The sequence below is a fragment of the Eumetopias jubatus genome, unplaced genomic scaffold (assembly GCF_037043125.1).
Source record: "Eumetopias jubatus isolate StellerSeaLion01/CBP00866 unplaced genomic scaffold, mEumJub1_p1.0 scaffold_5, whole genome shotgun sequence".
Classification (NCBI taxonomy): domain Eukaryota; kingdom Metazoa; phylum Chordata; class Mammalia; order Carnivora; family Otariidae; genus Eumetopias; species Eumetopias jubatus.
Window position 1 is genome coordinate 43713317 of NW_028274811.1, and position 24032 is coordinate 43737348.

At 40.0% G+C, this 24032-nt stretch overlaps 1 protein-coding gene and 1 pseudogene across 2 annotated transcripts in view; one reads left to right on the forward strand and one right to left on the reverse strand.

Annotated features, from left to right (window-relative positions):
• Window positions 1-359: 359 nt before the first annotated feature.
• The window catches only part of RAB3C (RAB3C, member RAS oncogene family), a 269954-nt gene continuing 246281 nt past the window's right edge, over window positions 360-24032 (forward strand). Inside the window, exons 1-2 of one of the 2 annotated variants that reach the window (XM_088023640.1) lie at window positions 360-372; window positions 6512-6744. In XM_088023640.1, the coding sequence (XP_087879766.1) occupies window positions 6517-6744 (228 nt within the window). In that variant the 5' untranslated portion in view covers window positions 360-372; window positions 6512-6516. Of the gene's footprint in view, window positions 373-6511; window positions 6745-24032 lie in introns of those variants that run through there. The other variant, XM_028119104.2, reaches the window with a different exon arrangement.
• On the reverse strand, window positions 20685-21179 carry LOC114221008 (ubiquitin-like FUBI-ribosomal protein eS30 fusion protein pseudogene; annotated as a pseudogene).

Here is a 24032-nt window from a genome sequence, read left to right on the forward strand (position 1 = left end):
CTTCAATACTAGTAGGAATTGTTTTTACATGGTTTGATACGCTTCGTTTTTCTATATACATCTAGATTTCCAAGATTAAAAAACCATTATAATGAATTTTAAAATATATCAAGATTAGATCATGCCTTTCTTCAACAAAGGAATAGATTTTTTTCTAGAAGCAAAGAGTCTGAAAAATACCTCCTCCAATATTTTCCTCTGTGGTTGGAATTTGAGGCTCGCTAGTTTGGTGAAGAGAAGAGTGAACTAGCTGAACCCAAATGTGTTGAAGAACACATTTGGTCCAGATAATGAGGGCTCAGTACACATGCTGAGAGAAATCAGGATAACCTACTGAAAAACAAGGACCCCTCTACCAAAATTTCCTCTTAAATACTCTTACCTTAATTTCTTCTTCAGAATGGGGATAATGACTTCTGGTTTCCACTCCAGTGCATAAGGAGCTTGGAAGTTGTTACTCCCATCCTCACATAAGAAATAAACTACACAAAATGAAAATTACCAACTCTTAGGTTCATTAGAGAATTGAGGTCAGAGAGAAAAATGCTGCCCCTTAGATAGGAGAGACTGATAACCTGATAAAGAAAATCACAAATGCCTGGAACAGAAACTCCCATGAGAACCACTACTGGGGTAGGAAAACCTGAACTGTAATTGATGAGATTCTGGTGGCTCAGGGTGGACAAGTCCAAGAGATAAAAGCTCCAGGGGGTGCAGTTTGGGGGAGGGCACACTTGTGTGAATTTTACCCTCGGGACCCCTGTCAAGTTCTCACAGTGAGGGTTAGAGAAAATCCCCTCATGCTTTTGGCAGGGGGAGGGAGAAGGAGCCCTTTTTAAATACACCCAGAGCATACTGTTTTGCTAACATGGGGGTACTAATAGATAGTGATATACTGGAGCAGTGATAGGATCAGGTGTGATCATGTGTGGAAAGCACGCAGTACAGTGCCTGTAAGGGCTGTTATTGTGGTGATTTTACCATTTAACATAAGCTGAAAGTTTTACTCATCTACGAGAGAAGCTATCCAGGAGATGGGGATCCAGAGATGGGCTGAAAGGAGTACTGTAAAATGTAGCTTAAGCAACGCCTTTAAAATATACAGTGATTTACATCTTGGAAGCATTAATATCATTTGGCATACCGTCATATACACTCTCCCCTGAGTACTGTGAAAGAGTAATTCACTCCCTGCTGACACAAAGAAAAGAGACAAGGGCAATTTCTGAGTGCTGCCCTACTTTTCCAGGCCGTTTGCTTCGGAGCCAGTGTTCGACTTTGAATTGTCTAGTGCCTTGGCTGCTTCCAGTTTCCTGGACAGCATCTTCTCAGCTCAGTGGTGATGTGTCCACAGCGACATGAGAAGTATTTTATTGCTTCTCCCCTGGCTCATTTCAGAGCCAAGAGCAGCAGACAACACACACACACACACACACACACACACACACACGGAGAAATTGCTGGCCAGAGACTGCAAAGAGCATCACAATTCCGGTCCATTCCGAGAGACAAACAGGGAGGCAACGAATTGCACAGACCAAGACCTTCCCCAGGAGAAATCATCTGGGGGCCAGATGATGGACATTTGGGAACCCTAACTTTTCATATTTTCCTGGTTGGTTTTAAAATTTTAGTTTTGACTTTAGAGTTCTCAGGAATAATTCTTTTTATTATGATTTTTCTTTTTTTCCCAGGCAACAATGATAAAGATTTGAAACTACTTGATGTATTTCTATACTTCCAATACATACACCCCATCCTCATTTTCATCCTTCCAGTTTCAAAGAACTGCATGTCCTTTTCTGGATAATTTACCCTCGTTCATCTTCCCATTGACCCTCAGGCTGATATCACTAGAAGTAGTGGGAATGTAGTACATTTAAAATGACTTCTTTTTGTTTTTCTCATGAGATCCACAAAATAGCTTAGTGTAGTTTAGATTCTTAAGTGCCCAGAGGAATCCCTGAAAGTAATTTGCTTTTCCCATTTATTTTGAAAAACAAATGTCAAAAATTCTGAAGTAGTCTGTGATTGCATGTGTTAGTCAGAAGTAATCTGTTTGGTCCCTAGTCAGTAGGACTTCTGGGGAAACTAGAATTGAAATTAAAACTGGCACATCAATTAAATCCAGGATCTGTTCACCTGTTGTTGAACCAAGGCACACCTAATTGTTTCCCAGTGCACCAAGTCCCAGAGGTTAAGGCTTTGCTTTAAGTTTGCCAAATTCCTTGATGACCTATTGTAGAGGTCTCATCTATAGATTTATATATATTCAACAGGGTAAAAGGTTTATTGTTTTTTGTCTACAAACTGATTAGCATTTTGATCAGAGCCTTAAATGAATATGTAAAATGCATACTGATCAAACTTAGGAATGGCATATCTGGAAGAGATAACCAATGTTTTTGATGAAAAGACATAAAATTATCAGATCAGAATTGAATTGTAAATCAAAACAAACAAGAGGAAATGTAACAGGGTACATATAAATGTTGGCATTTCCATTAAAAAAAATCAATTGCCCAAGTATAGAATGGGGATAGAGGAGACCTATGTTTATTACAGTTAATGTGAAAAACGTCCTGAGCATTTGAGGAGACCTAATTAAGTGAGCTGTGATAAAATATAATAGTCGCATTTTACTCTGCCCTACTGTATCTGGAATATTGTGACCAATTTCAGGAGCCACACATGGGTCTTTGACATCTGGAGAGATGTCAGTTAATCTAGCAGGATATGGGGGATTTTTCCGACATGACTTGTGTGGGGAAAAGTGTAAGGCAATTGGGATCATTCAAGTGAGAGGAAGTGTATGGGGCTGTGATTTGTTCCTTCAGTCATCTCAAGTTCTCTCAGATGGGAGAGGAATCAACTCCCTTGATTTATAAGGCAGAATCCAGAACACATGGGAAGAAGCTATAGGGAAGGAGATTTTAACTTTAAGAAAGAAATTTATAAAAATTGCAGTTGTTCGGCAATGGAATATGGTACTTCACAACCTCGTAGTAAACTTTTTGTCACTCTGTGTGAAGGGCCCAGCTAGAATACTAACTTGAGATGTTGAGATGCCAGCAGAAGGAACTCTTGGAATGAGGAGAAGGTTGGACTACTTTGAAGATTCTTTCCAACTCCCTGATTTTTTTGAATTAATTCAAGATTAATGCAATTTAAAGAGTCACCTTTTATCAAGAGTTATCTTTTATGAAATCTGATTTACTTTCTGGGAGGTTACTTCATATGTACTCATGTTTTCAAATATCAGCTATATTTTTCCATGAAAACTATGAAAATGTTCACACGACTTAGTATTTAGAAGTGTCAATAAATTGACATAGTGAAGACAAGTGTCTTTGACATTCATATGCTGTCAAACTGCTTCATTTCCATTCTCATTAAGATTAGGGAAATTTCTTTCTCAATCCTCTGGGCCAGGATGTATTTCATCATTCTGAATTTTAATGAAAGACCTATGCATTCCCAATGCACATTTTTTTTGGTTCTTTGTGAATCTTACTGTGTATATAAATCAAGAAATAGTTAAAAAAAATTATCTCCAAGAATAGCATGTTAGGAAACTCTTCTAATTAGTCCTGTAGAGGCTCTGGATACACCTGTTTACCAGCTTTGTCCTCCTTCATCCTAGACACCTTCTGTGCTCCCACCACCTTCTTTGCTACTGACACTGCAGGGTATATCAGCCCTTGAAATTAAACATCCTCAATTTCTCATCCCAGAGAAAGCCCCAATATGGTTTTCTCCATCTAAATCTCTATAACTATATTCAAAAAGTCTCTGTATTGATGATGTTGATATTGCTGCAGGTTTTGTAATCCACTTTTGGAATAGGATTTGGGATTGATAGCAGCTGTCAGTCACATTTTCTTGTGAGGCATCCTGGAGATCCACAGGACTCAGTTGGATACCACCCTATAGTGATGGGATGCAATATATGATAGGCTATCAGGCTGAGTATGGGCAGCTCTAGGAAAGTTGTAGTGTCTATTTTCTGACTGTGGCTTAGCTGAACATTCTTAACCCAGAACCTAGCATCTGGGCCGGTTCCTATAAAAGATCTTAATAAAGGCCATTTGCAGGCTTGGCTGAACTTAGCACTTCCATAGGGAGGAGGGTTGTATTAATTGGTGAAAGGACTATGTTTTTGGGAATGGGGGTGCCACATGAAACAGTTTCCTGACTTTCTGGGGCGTCAGAAGTCATCAGAGCAAGACATCGTTGTTCAAACTTATAGTCCACAGTTATAATCCTGTTTTTGTCTTTGGCTGGCTGCTTGTGTTGGGGGAGGTTTACTTTAGCATGTAGATGCCTGGGCCAGAAGGGAAAATCATATCTGCCTGTTGTAGTGGCCCAGTTTCGCTCACCAGCACTCATTCCAACTTGTAATTATTGAAGACATCGGTGTGGTTACATGGACTTAAAAAGACAAATGCTTAAGCTGATATTTAATAAGTGTGCAATGTAATCAAAATTTGTATTGCCCTTAAATTTAATAATACATACAGATTTTCTGTTTGTCCTTATTCCTATATTCTTATACATATAATTGTGTTCTCTTACTGGCACTAAGTATCTGTAGAAAGAGGATATATTTATCTCACCATCTCCTTTTTCCCCCTTTGCCTTAATTGTTTATAAACACAACGCATGTGACTTGAACAGCTGATGCTGTCTTAGATGAGGTTGAGCACTATTTACTGTTTCAAGCATTCTACTATCTTCTTAGGCTTCTCTCTTGGCCACCTTCCCCAAGAGAAAGATAATTATTCGTCAGATTTTATTGGAAATGAAAAAAAGACTATCTGTCTAGCCTAGCACTGCGCAATAGAATTTTCTGCAGTTATGCCAGTGCCCTGTACCTGTCTGTCCAGTATTGTTGCTTCTGGCCACCTGTGGCTATTGTCTATTGTGCACATGAAATGTTGCCAGTGTGACTAGGGAAATGAATTTTAAATTTTATGTGATTTTAATTAATTTAAATATAAGGAGGTATTTGTGACTAGTGGCTAATATGTTGGGGTATGTTGGATACCACAGCAATTGCCAAAGAATTCATAGCATCAGAAAATGTAAGTAAATGCACTAATCAGTGCGATTCACCATCTAAACACTTCTTTTGAGCCGAATGGCACTTAGAAGTAATGCAGCATCACTGGGTACCAGGGTGGCTCAGTTGGTTGAGTGTCCTACTCTTGGTTTTGGTTCAGGTCATGATCTCAGTATCGTGGGTTCGAGCCCCACCTTAGCTCCATGCTTAGCCCAGAGTCTGCTTGAGATTCTCTCCTCTCCCTCCCCTTTTGCTCCTCCTGCTGCTTGCTCTCTCTCTCTCTCTCTCTCTCCCTAAAATAAATGAATAAAATCCTTAAGAAGTAAGGCAGCATCAACTTTGGTGATATTAAGGTGATCATCAAAAAAGTGAGAAAAAAATCAACATCCATATAAAGCATTTATAATTAATAATAAAGATCATTCTCTATGCTATGCTAGGTGCTTCACATATCCGCTTTACAGATATATCATCTATTCTTTTACAAATGTTCCAAGTTAGATAATATTTTTTTCCCATTTCATGTAAGAGAAAAAAACTGAGACACACTATTTTAAAATAATAAGCCAACCCAAAGTCACACAGCCAGGAAATGGTAGAGCCAAGGTTTGAACCCAGCTAGGATTCTTCAGTGTTGCATTTCATAATGAATATTTCCTACATTGTCTTTTAGAGCACATGTGCATATTTCCCTAGTCATCATTGAAAGCTAGAGTAGAGGTTAAGAATGTGAGCCCTGTCACGACATTACCTGATTTGAATTCTCTCTTCTACTACTCATCACCTGTGTGAACTTGAGCACATTACTTAATAACTCTGAGCCTCAATTTTCTCATTTGCATATGAACCTACTTCACTGGGTTGTTGTTAGGGTTAAATAAGTTTCTCACAGTGTTTGAACTATAAATACTTGCCATCGTCATTTTTAATTTGAAGGGACTGCCATTTATTTTAGGATGTTGCTTTAATGTGATGTTAATAGATGAAATAGATACATGCTTTGGGTGCACTTTCCTAGGAAATAAGAGAGACTCTAATATTCAGATAATTCAGTAAGAAACACCATGCTGTTCAGACACTAGTGTGTCTATCACTGGGATTATAAAGTTTCAGAGCCCACATGCTCTGGCCAGTTCCTCATATCTTTGCTTTTCATGTAACCCTTATAGATGTCTCCTTTGGTGTCTTTGATTGATTGGTTCTGAATGCTGAGCAGTGACAAACACCAACACAGCTGGAAAGAGCTGTAAGATTTGCTCTTCTGTCTTCCAGCAGGCAATTATTGCCATGGATACCAGCATCAGAGGAAAACTGGGGAGGATGCTCAACTGGTCTCCTGAGTGGTCTGACATCTGTTTCTGGCAAGGCCAATAATGAATGTGCTGCTAGCTTCATATCAAATGGAAGACTGATCCACGTCTCTCTCTTGCTCTCTCTCTTTTTTTTAACCACAGATGGCCTCTTCCCAAGATGCCCGGTATGGCCAGAAAGACTCCTCTGATCAGAACTTCGACTACATGTTCAAATTGCTCATCATCGGCAACAGCAGTGTGGGGAAAACATCTTTCCTGTTCCGTTATGCAGATGACTCCTTTACATCTGCATTCGTCAGCACAGTTGGGATCGATTTCAAAGTAAAAACCGTATTCAAAAATGAAAAGAGAATCAAGCTTCAGATTTGGGTAAGTGACTTTGAAATGACAATGTTCTTCAGTCTAGGGCATTGAACATAGATGTATTTAAGGGAAATGCTTTCTGCCTTGTTCTGTCCCCATGGCGTCCATAGCTTCCATTTCCAGGTTCTTTGCTTGGAAAATTCTATTCTGTTTCAAAGATAGTAGAGTGATGCCTCTTTAAGGTATGGAGGCTAAATTATGCCTTGTTGTCAAATGATCCTTCTTAGAGTCTTCAGAAGAAAGGAAATCCAATTATGTGTTGTGCTGGTGGTAGAAGGAACAATCAGTGAGAAGCTATGCTCTGCCTTTTATCATCTGTATGACCTTGAACAAGTCTGTGCAGCCCTCAATTTCACTTTTGTAATCTCCAAAATAGGCAAAGTCAATCTAGCCTTTTAGGTCATAGGAAGCATGCTGTCCTGGGCACTATGAAGAAGAAGGTAAATGATCATACATAGAGAAAACTTAGGTTTGGTCCCTTTATAAAGCTCCAGATAAAACTTTGAACATGGTCTATTTATACTTCACAGACTGTTTTCTCAGCTCTATGAGTTATGTTTATGTATACAAACAAAACAAAACAAAACAAATGAGATAAAATATTTACTTTAAACAAGGTTTTCCTCTAAGCAGAAGGTTTCCCAATAAGTTTTGAGACCATTTGGCTAACTTTCTGCCTCTTTCCACTGCTGCAGAAGATCAAAATTTCTTTAACTAAATGTTGGGAGAGAATGGAGAATAGCAAGTGAGAAACAGAAAAAAAAATGTATGTGGGTAACAGGTTCAAGGTAATATAAGAATGAAGTGAAAATTAGTCATACCATACCAAGAGAGAATTATGTAGTAAGGATTTTTTTGTATATCATGTAATATATGGGTACAATGGTGTGGAACATTTCCACAGTAAGTTTTGACTCCTTTTTCCTGTTTATTTGTGCCTCTGCCACTCAAATTGACTTGAGCTATAAAAAGGCATTTGCTCCCAAGAGGTGTTTTCTATCTTCTTCTGAGACATTTCTGATACCTACTACCATTCTGTGCTGGCCCCAGGGTTGATCTTTAGCACTGATGATAAATCTCCTTCCTCAAATAGGGAGAGCTGAAAGAAAGATAAATCCCAGAGTGTAGCATTTAAACTTTTCTAAAAAATAAATAACACTATTAAAATATCTGTATAAACTGAATGACCTTTAAGTATCTTAAAGCTCTTAGGAGTAAATTTAAAGATGTAGGTATGTACACAGACAGGTATCCTTCTAGGAAGTTTACAATAGACTCTTACTCTTTTTCTTCTTTTAACTCTGGAGTCTTCCAAGTCTAATTAGAACTGGTGTAAGAGCTTGGAAAAGTAGTCCCCTTCACTACTCTTCCAGTCCCCAAAGTCATTTTTGTTGAGAGGGTCCCTCTTTGGAACTTAAACACACAGTTCTGTCTATGGAGACAGAAAGAGCTATGTTCATTGCTTCACATTTGGGTCCTGATTTATTTTCTTCCTTTTGAGCCTTAGGCAATCCACTGTCATTATCGAAATAACTTTTATATTCAGGTTTAAGAAAGGCCCCTTAACTCTGAGAAGCTTTGGTGAATTGAAAATTAAATTAATTTTGTAACCAGACATCTCTAAATTCTCTGACCGTGTTTTTTCTGCTACTAAAAGAACATTCCTTTGGCTGACAGCTCCTAGTTTCTCCTCACTGCTTTATACCTTACAGATGCTTAAAGATGGCTGTTGTGATCATTTAGGTAAAACATCAACGTAGTCTAATAATCTCTAGCAACTTCTCAATCTAGGTTTTTAACAGAAATGTAGTGGTACATAATTATCTGTTCTTAATGTAAAACAGATATATTTCAAATAATATAAATGGTTTTTGAGAATTATAAAGTATTTCATATTTAAAAACGTATTTTCTTCAAAACAATCAATGCCAGTACCAGACCAGAGCTGATTCATTGACCTTTCTGGGGGGGTTGAAATGAAGTTACTTCTGTGTAAGTCTTACTCATGGATGAAAATTGCTCTTCTTTAAGCCACTCTAAGCTTAACTCAGATCTTTCAGCTGTCTCCACACTCATACTTCCTCATGCTTCTCACCTCCCCATCACTTTACTCAAAAAGCCCTGACATACAACTCTCTTTAAATTTGTCTCTAATCTTCTATAATCCACCATTCTTCCAAAACCTTCAACTCTCTTCACAGCCCAGTTCAGCCCAGGACTTCATTCAAGGGCTTCCATTCTCTCATTCCGTGGATATCTGCACTCCCTCAGGGGTCAGCCACTCAGGAATCCTCCACCTTGCCCTCTCCTTAGTCACAACAGTAGTTTGATGGTCACTGTTATCTTCATAATTAAAGCTGTCTCATTTCTTCCTCTTTAGGGTTATTAAGAACTCTTAATGTATCTATGATTCTAGGGATGTGAATTTGGATTTTGTGCTGCTGTATACCAACTGGTCTACTAGACTGTGAAACATTCAAAAGAAGTACTATAAAAAGATTTTGTGCTCACTGAACTTATAGTTGGTTGGAAAAAGAAATTAACATTCATGGAGTAATTATAAACTTCTATAAGCAAATACCAACTGTGTAAGTATTATAGGTAACTGGCATTTATTGAACATCTGCCATATGCCAGGCATTATCTTTGCTTTAGCTCTAATTCCCACAACAATCCAACTTTGCATTTATTATTATTCTTATTCTTATTTGCCTTGAGAAATCTGAAGGTAAGGCAAGTTTAGTAGCTTGCCCAAGATGATGTGATGAGTGGCTGATTCCAGGATGGGTCTATCAGATACTAATGCTTGGGCTTGTTCCCCTTTACCAAGCTGCCATAATCAAGTCTTCTTGAATATGGTGGTGTTTTCGTGAAGATGGCAATCTTAAATGATGGCAATCTTAAATGAAGAAAATTTTGAAAAAGTTTGGCCATTTTAATGAATTTAGGCATGCCGAGGATGATAGGATAAAGAGTAATAGGGTGAAAACCAACCAACAAACAAAAAAACCCACCAAAAACCAAAAGAGTAATAGGGTGGTATGCCTAAGTATAGGTATAACTATAGTAATTCTAGGGATCTTTGCTTTATGCTGTCATGTAAGTATGTTGGAAAATATTTAGCTGTGTACAGTTTTTAGCATTTAGTATTTCAACAAATCATTTATTTGGGAATATATTTGGCATTGATGATTTTTTATCTCGTAGTATTTTAATAACCAATTAACTATTTCTCCCAGCTTATGGTATTTTTATGTACTTACATTAATTTGTAACTGACTCTTTCGGGTATCCACAATCATCTTAGCTTATACTGCAAAGTCTGTTCCTCCTCACACTTCTGACACCAAATGTGTGGGTTTTCTAGACCAGTCAATTCTTCAGCTCTCTGTAGACATCAACTAGCTGTCTTACAATTTAATTCAATTCTGATACTAACTATGTGGAGTTAGCACAGACCCCAGAGATAAAGGGCCCCATTCCGCCACACTGCCCTCTCTCACTTCAGACTCCACTCACAAGTCTGGGCTACCTATGCTTCTGATTCTGACCTACAAGCTCTAAATGGGGGGGGGGGGTCCCATTACTCCACCCCTCAGAGTCGATAATTTGTTAGAATAGCTCACAGTTCACTTACTATTACCTGTTTATTATAAAGGATAGAACTCAGTAGCAGCCAAACAGGAGAGAAGAATAGGGCAGTTTCAGGGAAGGAGGGTAGACGCAGCTTCCATGCCCTCTCTGGGCATGCCATACTCCCAGCACCTTGATGTGTTCACCAACCCAGAAGCTCTCTGAACCTCATCTTTTAGGATATTTATGGAGCTTCTGTTACATCAGCATTGTTGATTAAATCATTGGCTATTGGCGATTAACTCAGTCTCCAGTACCTCTCCCCTCCCAGAGGTTGGGGTTGGGGTTGGGCACTGAAAGTTCCATATCTTTACCCAGATAGGCTGAGGTTGTTGATATGATTCTGATTACTTTATTAGTTTTAAACTGTCCATGAGTAGGACTATTTCCAGGTTAGGAAACCAAGACATAGGGAGGATAAATATTTGGCCTTACCTTACAATCAGTGCCAGAGCAGGTCTCCCACTAGTTGAGCCAGTCTGATTCCTACTATACCAAGTTCACCATCAACTCAAGGTAAGTGCTACATTGTGACCACTGTGATGAATCTGCTTGGTTGCCAGTGGAATCCACCAGGCACAGGAACATCAAACTTAAGGCCAGATTTCAAGTAGTATTTCTAATATGTCAGGAGGAGGAGCCTGGGTAGGAAGACTCCCCTGTTTTCCTCTCAATGGTTTGCTTTTGCCTGTGCTGCATAGGGGTTTTCTGAGTCTACAAACTGGATTGCTTACTGGATTTTTAACAGTCCACATTCAAATAAAGCATTTTAACAGCTACTAGAAAACACTGACATTTCTTCCTGGGCATGTTACACTTGCTCTGTGTGGAAGTTCATTACAGCCTTGGAATAAATGTCATTGTTAATTTGTACTTAGTTATAAACTTTGTATTCCATTAATACATTTATGAATCCCTTTATCCTTCACTGAGTTAACATTTTTAATTGCATTTTTATATTATTATCATTTTTATGATTCTCAAATCAAAAATTTTGAAAATTTTAGAGATTCCAAGTACTTGGTCTGATTCTTTCTTTCTTTTTTTTTTGTATGTCTGCTTAATGCTATTATGAATATATTGGACAGAAATTTAGTGTGGTTTTTCACTTTAATTGGATAAAGCTATTTCACAGCTGGGGTCTGTATAATTTTGCTTCTAATTTTAAAAATAGTTTAGCTTTGAGAAAGTCTATATAGAGTGGATGTCTTCCCAATGAGAAGATTGAAAAATAATAGAGCATCAATCACTAAGATGAATATCACCTGTATTTATTTTTAGTGTTTAGATTACTAGTATGAGAGCATTGAGGCTTATAGCAATTTGCAAAGCAAAAAGTGCTGGCAGTTATTGAAATTAGACTCTGTAGATCGCCAGACTTGACAGTGTGGTTCCCCTGAATAAATGGCAACTTCCCTTGTTTAAAGAAAGCACACGGGTATCCTTTTTCAGTTGGGTCTGCATTATTTAAGTCTAAAAATCAGAGTTTACTCTAACGAATGAAGACTTAACTTGAAAAAGCCTTAGCTTATGGGGAGGGTATGTGCTATGGTGAGCGCTGTGAATTGTGTAAGACTGTTGAATCACAGACCTGTACCTCTGAAACAAATAATACGTTATATGTTAAAAAAAGAAGAAGAAGAAGAAGATAGCAGGAAGGGAAGAATGAAGGGGGGTATTAGAGGGGGAGACGAACCATGAGAGACTATGGACTCTGAGAAACAAACTGAGGGTTCTAGAGGGGAGAGGGGTGGGGGGATGGGTTAGCCTGGTGATGCGTATTAAAGAGGGCACATTCTGCATGGAGCACTGGGTGTTATATGCAAACAATGAATCATGGAACACTACATCAAAAACTAATGATGAAATGTATGGGGATTAACATAACATAATAATTAAAAAAAAATCTGAAAAAAAAAAAAAAAGAAAAAGCCATAGCTTAGTTAGGTAATAATAGGTTTAAATGAGCCAGGGGAAGGTAGGCAGGAGGCAGAGGGCATTACTGTTTGCATTGCCCTTTATCACTCCTTGTCTTTCGGCTTCTTCTCTTCCTCTCTCCCCATCTCCCTCCCTTCTTCATTTCTGAAGCTCTGGCCCAGGCTGAGTTAATTGGAAACGGATTCTCAGCATGTTCAGAGTCTAGGGCTGCCGCACACAGATACACACAGTTATACAGTGGTCAAGGGCACCAGCCACAGGGTCGAGTGGGGCCATTCTCCAGCTGGAGTACCACTTGTTGAGCATTATGCTCTCCCTAACGGGCACATTTTCCTTTTCACAAAGGTGCCATCTGTTTGTCAAATATGTGCTGCTGGACCACATGCAAGTAAAGGGGATTCTGATTCCATATAGTAACCATGTATGCAGGGTGTAACTAGTCAGAATCTAATACAAGAGAAGGACTTGGAAACCCAGAGAAGGCTACAAGCCTTGCTTCCTTAGGTGAGGCATGGAGGAAAACAGTGTTTTAAAATATAGGTGTTATTATTATTTAAGTATGGCAGGGCCAACAGATCTGGAGACAACTGCCATTGAAAACATAGTTTGTTATATACTCATGGATGCATGAGTCTACTCACGAGAAGGAGGCATGGGCTGGGGGGCCCAAGGGGAATGAGGGGAATCACCAGGGTGGGTCAGGAGGTGGGTGTGTGTGTGTGACAAGAGCCTCTGTTGTGGTTTCTGTGGTGGGAATGGGCACAGCGGGGTCAGCAGGTTTAGGATTGCTAGTTTGAAGAATTCCAGCAGACCCTGGGGGGCATAGATGCTGTCCCTGGTTTTCTGGCACCTGGCCCTGGGGTGATTAGGGCAGGTGGAGAGTGGCCCAAAGTGGGAGAGCCCAGTAAGGGAGGTGGTTGGGGATTCAGAGCTCTGGATTCATTCATTTGCATTTGAAAAATGAGCTGCCTGTGAGTCGTTTAATGTCTCCAGGAATTGGCTAACTCTGAGAGGGGCTGTCCCTCCTGAGTCCACAAGGCCCCAGGTGTCAAAACATCAGAATACAGAGAATGAAAGACATCCTTAATACAGAAGGCAGGTTCTTGGAGCCCCAGGATGGCTTCTGTCATTGACTCTCTGTCACTGATACTCTGACAAATGCTTGTGATTTCAAATACTCTCGCCACAGGCTCTGTGCATTTCTGGGTCTGATATTTGGAGACCTAGAATGTTGGGTCAGGAAAAGTTCTTACACGTTTTCTGGCTTAACCCCTTGTTTGATGATATGACTGATAGAGCATCATTTCTTGAACCCAGTTTTGACCCACAGAGTAAGAACTTCATGTTTGTATGCATTTTAGAATTTATTTTTCTCCATGAAGGAAGGTGGTATTATTAGCCCAATTTTATAGATGAAGAAACAGAGAATCAGAAAGATAAAGGAATTTGCCCAAAGTGTTAGAGACAGGATTCCCACCAGGGCACTCTACCCAAAGCACATATATACTTGACTACATGGTGTAAATGAGGTCCAAGAAGGCCACGTGATTTCTTTGAGCTCTTTAGTCTATCCAATCTGAAATCCTACATATGTTAATCCTTAGCAAGTACTTTTTCTACACTATGTAATTGCTCCATGTTTTCCCCTGATTCTTCATTACCTGTTCCAAGAAATTATTTATGGTTGCAGAAAGAAATCAGTTGTTTTGCTTTTAACTTACTATCCACCAGCACGAGTGGGTTGTGCATTATCTGTGCTATCTATAAAACACATAGATATACACAGCAGGAGGGATTAGAACACATTCAACTAGCTTCTTCCTTCTACATTTCTGGAATGCCTGTTCTACTGTTGAGGAACGTGCATATAAAGAAGAGTATGTGGAAGGAAGAGCCTGAGTAAAATGGAATGGGAAAATATTTCCACCTGTAATCTTTGCATTTGGTGCTCATTTAGCCTAATCACTGTGCCCACTGATTTCAGGATGGTGTTCAGATTCTTTCATCTAGTTATAAGGAGCCAACATTTTCTGCTCAGGTAAATTCCTTAAGAGAACCACTGAAGCCAGCGGCAGCTGTCAAAACCATTACTGGTACTGTCATTTGTATATTCTTTCCCCCCTTCACATATCTTCTAACTTAGCATCTGCTTTCCCTGAGAGATTGAGAAAGGCAATGTTTGGTTTCATTCCTGAGAGGAAGTTGATGCTTGTGTGTGAAATGTCAAGATGCATGATAACATTCACTCTCTCAGGCAGCCGAAATCAGCAACTCCTTCAATCCCACTGTGTTTAAACCACTTTCTTAACATTGACAAAATGGGAAGAATGGTAAAGACTTTGTTCCTGTTCCAGTGGAGATAACCAGCTATGTGGGAAGACAGGACAACAAACAGAAGAAAGGAGCACCCTGTGGGTCATGAAATGAGTGTCCCCAAGGGGCAGAGTGGTCCAGCAGCATGAGCAGGGACTTCAGGCCCTGCCGGTCTGGGGTTCCCGCGCTGACTCTGATCTCACTAGCTGTGACCTCAAGGCCTGACTTCTCTGAGCCTCATTGTACTCATTTGTGAAATGAGAGAAAACACCTATACCCCTTCCCTGCTAAGTATTTGCCATAACAAATGCTTATGATTGTTCAATACTTGGCACAAATTAACAATAAATGTTAGTTTTCTTGTTTCCTAAAAATAGTGTACCAACCTGTAGACTTTTATGCTCAATCAAATAATTTAATCAAATCAAATATCTGTTGGGTGCCTACTATGGGGTAGGCACTGTTCTAGGTGCTGGGGACATAATGATAAAGGATACACAGGGTCTGCCATAGGAGCCAACCATTGGATGGGGAAGTAGAGAATGAAGAGAGAATTCCATCTGCTGTGATAAATGCTCTGGAGGCGTGAACATAGGGTACACAGGAAAGAAGCCTAAACCAGGCTTGGGGACTTTGGGAAGGCCTCCCAAGGGCATCTACATCTGAGACATGAACTGGCAAATGAAGTAGAATTATGTATTCACTGAATCACTCATTCAGTGACTCAATCTACATGTATTGAGTTTTTACTATGGACCAGACACTGAAGGAATTTGAGATTGAACGTAAATACTCAGAAACTCTAGATTGTGATGGTGCTGTGGATAAATAATCAGAAACCTCTGATAAATGAAAGACAGCAATAGGGGAGGGGAAACTTGTTTTCGTTAGATTATCAAGAAAGGTTTATATGAGCTAACTGAGCTGAGACCCAAAGGGTGAGAAGGAGCTGGATATTGAAGAAGAGGGATGAGTGTTCTTGTTCTCCTCCTCTCTCTCTCTCTCTCTCTCTCTCTCTCTCTCTCTCTCTCTCCCTCCCCCTATCTCTCCTTCCCTCCCCTCCCCTGCCCCTATTTCAAAAGTGAGAGTTTTTGTTTTCTGGGTTTTTTTTTCCACCATAGCTTCATGTAGAGTGTTTGTTGCTTACTCTATGTTTATCAGATCTTGACTGTTCAGATTCTGAGCAGGTGGATTTAGATTATTGGAACCTATAGCATTTACAGTTTGGCAGTCTTCTTTAAGGAACAAGATATAAAAATGCATTCCTTTTGCGAAAGTATCAGAAAGCAGATGATTGTGTGAACCCATTGCTGACACCTCTTGGAAGGATCCTAAAGCTTAATCTTCAGTCATCTTCATGGCAGTTCACTGCTGCTTTTGCAGAAATTTTACCTGCAGGTCTGGAGGGACTAAAAGACACACATGGCTGCTAAGGATCAGTTACAACTGCAAGAGAGGAACGTACAGTGGGAGTATGTGGGCATAGGTGTGTTGGAGCAGTGGGATAGAGATGGGACATTGGGGCGGGACACCAGATTCCTGGGGCAAATGACATTCAATGATCCCTGATGTGCCAGGTATAGTTGAATTTGTTTATGAGTGTCAAGTCATGCCATCCTCACAGAAACCTATGAGACAGATGTCATTTTTATCTTCAGTTTACAGATGAGGAAACTGAGGCACAAAGAAGGTGAATAACTCACCCAGGGTCTCAACCTAACAAGTAGTTAGCAGATCACAGTGTGAGGGCCCCCTAGCTTTGGAGGCTTTTCTCTTAACCCATTCTGCTACACCCTTTCTCTCTAAGTGCCACTTTTGAGTCATTCTCTGGGTGAGCCACTGAGCACATTTTATTTTTATTTTTTTATTTTATTTTTTTAAGTAGATTTTATTTTTTAAAAGATTTTGTTTATTTGAGAGAGAGAGCAAGAAAGAGAGAGAGAGAGTGCGTGAGCCAGGGGAGGGTCAGGGAAGCAGACTCCCCACAGAGCAGAGAGACCGATGTGGGACTCGATCCCAGAACTCTGGGATCATGACCTGAGCTGAAGGCAGAGCCACCCAGCCGCCTGAGCACATTTTATTTTTATTGCTTATGACAACCTCAAAATGTTGGTGTTAGCGTAGATTTTTTAAAACATATGAGGAAACCAAGACTCAGAGAGATTGAATAATTTTCTGCTGGCCACATAGCTTTTCCCCCTTGCCTTTAGAGTAACTTTGAACATTTTAACTCTTGGATTAAAAAAACATCAGGAGGTAGCCAAAATCAATGGAGTAAATTTTTTCCAGAAATGTATCCTGACCATAAATATCCCATCCAGATTGTTATCTTTTGTCGTTCCCCAGTCATCCCAGTTCCTACGGGACTTCTGGCCAAGACTGCTGCACTCCAGTCTTCTAAAAATGGGAATACCAGCTTTAGTACCAGAGAATGGGGATTCAGCATAAGCAAGGTTCCAGATAATGGAATATTTAAATTGCCAAAACCTGAAACAAATTAAACATTGTAATGAAATTCTTTTTGCGTTGCACATTTACTTAACTTTGGGGGACAGAAAAGATAAGCCAATTTGTCTTGACTTCTCAGGAATATCAGTATGAGTCCTTCAGGGATGACTCCTCCACTCAGCGGTCACCAGGTGATATTTTCCCTGGTCTCAGGTCATTTTATACTAGTTTTTCTTTCTTCAGTATCACCTTGCCCCCTTTCATGTTTTCAGTTGCTTTCCTTTGCCCTTCTAATTTTTTTTACTTCCATGATTATCATTTTATAAAATCACATTCCCTGTCATTAGGTGACTTGGGATCATCACAGTGGGTCAGAGCGAGAGTAAGAGGATCTTTTTATTGACATGCATGACTTTTAGGGTAAGGATGCTGGAAAGTCTAACTGACCTCTCAGAAGCCTCCTTTTGCTACTGTGTTGTTATCTCCATGTATTTATCAACCACAATGTTAAATCTGCCTGATCACATGGGTGTTATTTTAACCTTAGGCCTATTCTAGGCTTACTTGTATCTAAACTCCCCAAAGATGGCAATATCATGTAGTGATTTTGTCATTAAGAATGGGCTCTGAAGCTAGGCTGTCTGAATTCATATTTTAGTCCTAAGACTTATGAGTGTTGTGAGGGCAAGTTAATTAACTTCTCTGTGCCTCAGTGTTTCTATCTGTAAACTGGGGAAAAGAAAAATACTTTGCTTATAACCTTTCTGTAAAGAGCAAGTAAAATGATGTTTCTAAAGTTCTTAGCATAGGACTACCTGACGCATTGTGTGTGCTCAATAAAGAAGTCATTTTTATTTCTCTCAACCTTCATTTTACCAATATTGACCTCACCTGTCTAACTCCATACTTTCTGTAACTGTAAATAGGCTTTTTGAGCCATAAATTTCTAGTTCCAAGGTAGGTAGACATTTATACGAAGAACTTAATTTTGGTGTTCTAACAGGGTAATGAAATAAATATCCAAGTAGACTGACAAGGTGAAGCATCGTTAGAACACCTGGGTTTCTCTCACCAGCCCAGAGGAAATTTTGATATGCCGAAGTGAGGTGTTTTGTGGTATTTAGAGCCACAATTTAGATAAAGTCATCAACTGCGCAGGGAAGGCAAACCCATACAGCTTGTTTAAGTGCTCATGAAATTAATATCCTTCTCTATAGCAAAAACAATTATAAATCATTGAAATCATGGAGAGCTCTTACTAAAACACTGGGTCATAATTTCCTCAGGATATTGCCTAGTGATACTGACAGCTTCTGATTTAAGCTGTAAGTTATGTCTGTGTCACCAAGTGTCATTGTTATTTTTCTTTTTTTTAAGATTTTATTTATTTATTTGACAGAGAGATAGCACAAGTAGGCAGAGTGACAGGCAGAGGGAGAGGGAGAAGCAGGCTCTCTGCTGAGCAGGAACCCCGACGCGGGGCTCCATCCCAGGACCCTGGGATCATGACCTGAGCCGAAGGTAGCTGCCCAACCGACTGAGCCACCCAGGCACCCCAGTTCAGTATCACTTTAAACAAATCATCAGAAAAATAACAGTGATGGAGCACCTGGTTGGCTCAGTCAGTTGGGCGGCTATCTTCGGCTCAGGTCATGATCCCAGTGTCCTGGGATCGAGCCCTGCCTCAGGCTCCCTGCTCGGCGGGGAGCCTTCTTCTCCCTTTCTCTCTGCTTGATGCTCCTCCTGTTTGTGCTCCCTCTTTCTCTGTCAAATAAATAAATAAAATCCTAAAAAAATTAAGTGATACTGAACTGACCAGTTGTTCTGGCATTCTATAAACACAGCTGAAATCTGGGGGCCAGTGAAGCATTATAATTACTCCATATTTATTTCTCAAGTCAGATTTAAGGAAAAAGCACAGCATTTCCCAAGCTGGATAACACTTATTTTCAGCTAGGAATGCTCTTATTTTCCCTCAACTTTTGCTCTCATAGCACTACCTTTGCTAGTCCTGGGCATTGCCACTGTGATAAGCCAACCAGCAAGTTAAAAGAAATAGCAACCCAAGCATCAGTTGATACAGATTACTTTGCTCAACCTGCTAATGGACACGAAGAAATGGAAGGCATGGTCTCCACCTTCAAAAAGTTTACAATCTTTGAAAACAACTTAGTCAATCTTAGAATGTCTATAAAGCATCATATGCAAGATTACAGAGTATAAACTAAAAATAAAAATAAAAAGGAGACATAAAATTAAAAAGGGTCGAAGTGGATGAATGTATCAACAATGTTTGGGAGAGAAACACACCGAACAATTTTGGAGAGTTTATTGATTTTACAAAGGTATCTGTAGGATTTAGGGAAGCAATAAGGGATGGTGCAGACCCCAGGGCTATTACCACCGCCTTGGACTGAGGGAAAGGGGAACCAGAAAGAGCCATAGCTGGAGTGGTAGAAGAGGCTGAAGAGGTCCTGTGGATTGTAGCCTTGGTCTTTTTGAATAACACAGCCTCTGCCAGTCAATCACTCAGCAGAGAAGTAGCCAAGGGAAGAAACACTCAGATCTCTCATTCCTCCTGCCCTCTGACTTTTTGCCTGTATCTTTCATTGGCTGAGCGCCCTGGGTAGCCAGCAAAGGAGCTTTGTTTTAGCAATTCACTGAAGTTAGGCGCCTACAGCACAAAGTAAGATGGAACTGGGTGAAGTGGGTGTTTAGCACAATGCAGTAGTTTTGTTTGTTTATTTGAGAGAAAGTGAGAGTAGAGAGATCACAGAGGGAGAGGGAGAATTAGAAGCAGACTCACCACTGAGCAGAGAGCTCGATGCGGGACTCAATCCCAGGACCCTGAGATCATGACCTGAGCTTAACTGACTGAGCCACCCAGGCATCCCAAAAAGATAGTTTTGGATTAATATTTTCCATATAAAACAATTCATTCTAAATAAGAAGGTGTAGAAGAATTTGAATTATAGACGTTACATGGCATTGTCTTCATATGTTCATACTCCTGATAATTTGAATAATATGGTACATTTCACACTTCTCTTTTGTTTGCTTTCACCTTCCACATGGTCCTCCTTTATTGTTCCAGTGGGCATTCATTGGATAAGTCTACTGAAACGCAAGATATTGCTAATGAGTTGGCACTTTGAACACATATATGGCCATTAATGTCTGCTTTGGAAGGAAATCCATTAATATTCATTCAAAACTGAATGAGTGTCTGTGTGGGAAAAAAAAAATACCGGTGAGCCCAGGGCCTTTATCTAATTCTCTTAGAGGTGCTTCAGTATCCTCTGAAAAGGGAAAACAAATGGTCTGAGAACTTGGGCAACAAAAGCCATTGGGAAGTATAGTTTAGTCACAGAGAGGCCAGGAAAACCTGTGTGCTACACAAGTTGAAGAATTCAGAGTTTGCCCTCTGCTCTGTGAGGCTGCATAAACATGTTCCCTCCCAAATGCCAACTATGACCCATGCTGACCTCTAACACATGTGTCTCCAAAGGAAGAACAAGGCAATGTATTTTTTTCATAAAGCTAAATTATTCAATTTTATGAAACCTATCACATTAAAGTAATATTATTTAATTCCTTCCCACTCTTTTTTTTTTTTTTTTTTGACTGAACTAAGTGGCTTTACTGGGGAGAGCCAGGATTACAATGGACTTAAGAGTTGGCATTGGGGCCCTTCTTCTTGCCAAAAGTGGGCACAACGTTGACGAAGCGCCAGTTGTACTGCATCCGCCACTTGGCTCGACCTGTCTTCTTCTTTTTCTCCTGTTTGGCTACCTTGGGAGTCTGCCCTCTTACTTTCCCAGCATGGGCCAGAGAGCCATGGACTTTACCTCCAACCATGCAGACAGCTACTTCCAGAGTGGTCAGAGCTCCACTCCACACTGACCTAGGGTAGCCTCATCCTCCAGGGGCATGCCTGCCAGGAGCATGACTTCATCTTCTGGAGCGATGCCCTCCAGGGAGGCTACGTGAGCCTTGATCTGGGCAGCCATCTCCTGGCCGGTCACCTCGAGGGTGTGTAGTTCCTGGGCGCGGACCAAGAGCTGCATGCCCGCGACTGAACCGCGGGCACCGCAGCCACTACCGCAAAGATGGAGTCGAGAAAGAGCCCACTCTTTTGGTAATCTAATAGATGGTGCGTTTCTTCTTAAACCTTTCTGGGGGGAAAATATGGCAGTCCTCATAAATACAATACCCGTTTGTATTTATTTATTATTATTTTATTATTTTTAAAGATTTTATTTATTTATTTGACAGAGAGGGACACAGCGAGAGAGGGAACATGAGCAGGGGAAGCAGGGGGAGTAGGAGAGGGAGAAGCAGGCTTCCCGCGGAGCAGGGAGCCCAATGCGGGGCTCGATCCCACGACCCTGGGATCACGACCTAAGCCGAAGGCAGACGCTTAACCGACTGAACCACCCAGGCGCCCCTGTATTTATTTATTATTTACATTATTTTGGCCTTAAAAGCCCAAATGTCTGGGAATCAGTAATGTGGGGGTTTGTGTGGCTACACCCCTCCTGACCTGAGCATTGTGGAGAGAATAGCCACATAACCAGGCAGTCACTGTGTTTTAGTGACACATTCGTCAACATGACTTTGTCCTAAAAGACCAGGCGTGGTGGTTACTATGTGTTGTGCAAAGTGCTAAACCCTGGAGGAGAGGGAACTAAGGGTTTCTATGCTTCCTATCTTCTGGTGATTTACAGGATAATGGTATCACCCACCGCAAGTATGGTGATACACGAAGAGCCACCAATGAGGAAAGCAAAGACCATTTATATTGATTTTGATACAGCCAGGGAGTCAGCCACAGTCACTTGTATTTTGTCAGAAAGTGAAAGGCAGGCAGAGAAGTGGGAAAGCTTTCTAGTGGTAGAAAGGGATGTCTCCAGGTATTTACTGATTGGAGGCTATTAGCAGGGGACATGGTAGATGAGCAAACTAGAAGTGGGGCATCCTTTATGATTGGTTAGGGATGCATGTTTGACTTTTTTTTGGAGGTCCTAAGTTGGCCGTAGGGACAAGTTGTCAGTTATTAATCAAGTCCTGACCTTTTTGGGCCAACCGTTACAGAAATTATCTCATTTCATGGATTGTCACTAAAAGTAGCAATCTAGCCCTGCAAGTCTGACTTACAGCAGACTGGCATCCTTGGTTGCTTACTGGACATAAAGGGGTTGGTTTCCTGGACAGATTGTTGCAGTTTGTGGGTCTAAATTCTATTTTTATATATGGTCTGTGCATTGTCTGTTTCTATGTTCAGTCTTATAAGTAAGCCAAAGACAAGGCCAGCTTTAATAAGAGCAACAAGAGAGCACGAGGAAAGATCATGGGTTTTGGTGTCTGACGGTTTGATTCTGGGCAAATTATCTAACTCCATTATGTCTTGGTTTCATTTTCTATAAAACAAAGATAATAATCTTTGCCTGTAGGGCTGTTCTGAAGAATAACATAGTCTATGTAATGCGCCTTGTATGGTTCTCATAATTTTTTGGACCCATTTACACCCTTAAAAATTATTGAGGACCCCAAAAAGCCTGCATATTTGTGGGTTACATCTATTGATATTTACTATATTAGAAATTAAAATGGAAAATTTTAAATATTTATTGGTTCATTTTAAAATAACAGTAAGCATATTATCTGTAAACATAAATTACACAATTTTAATGAAAAATAACTACATTTTGAAAAACAAAAGAAATAGTGAGAAGAGTGACATTGTTTTATATGTTTGCAATTTCTTTAATGTTTGGTTTAATTGAGGACAGTTGGATTTTTGTATCTGCTTGCTCATTCATCTGCTGCTATAGCTAATGTCACGTCACATGACATGTGAAAGAATGAGAATGAAAAATGCAAATTTATTTTTTTAATTAATTTTGACCTCAGAGACCTTCTGAAAGGGTTTGGGGGCTCCCAGACCACATTTTGAGTACCACTCTTCTAGGCCTCAAAAAATTATTAATAATATGAGCAGAAGATTATGGCACTATTGACCCATATTTGAAAGGTACATGTTTATAGAGAAGTACTGCTTTATACTCCCACATGCTGGCATATAAAAGAAAGGAGATCCTCTGACAATAGATGGCTTTCCTGAAAATCAGGTTTGAGGATCAGAGCAAAGGATGCAAATCTTTGCAAATGGAGGACAAGCCAGAAGGAAGTTTTTATTTTTCAGCAGTATCTGAATGAGAGAATGAGTAAATGAAAGCTCATACCCATACCTTTTATACCTAGCTGTTATCAACAATATGACAACAGTAAGTGGCACAGACTGGAACATAGGTCCTGCTCAGATCTGGCTCACTGGAGCAAGAATCTTGCCTAATTTTGGGAAGAGAGGCAGGCAACAAGTATGGCGGACCCTCTTCCAGCTCTTACTTAATTTACAAACTGGAAAACTGGAAAAACCATTTGATTTCTTGGCTATATTCTCAGAGAGAGCCTTGCTGGTAAAGTCAAGCTCCTTAATTCTGAAATCCTAGTCTTTCAAAGTTTATCAGAAGCTGAATATTAATTAATACTACGTTACCCATGACTGATACACATGACTGATAGACTAACTCTCAAATATCCTAAGGGTATTTGAATTTTAAAACAGTACCTTGTTAACTAAAGGAATGAAGGAACTTTTAGCAGCAAGTGTCTTAGTGGGGCCACCTTCCCTGGACTCTTCAACTTAGACCAGCTGTGTGAAAGGCTGACCGAGAGGCTTAAGGCACTTTGTTGACCCTTTATGATAATTGTGGGGGAAAATGGGCTTATAGAAATCATTTCATTTTGTTTTAGCCAATAGATCTGTCCTCCTTGCTTTTTAATATAGTAGTGTTTTTGTTTTCCTTCATATTTTGCAAAGCAATTACCCCCTGGGTCAAGACAAAGCTCAGAATGTTTCATCTTTACTGCTTACTTCTTCACAAATTTATAATCTACTG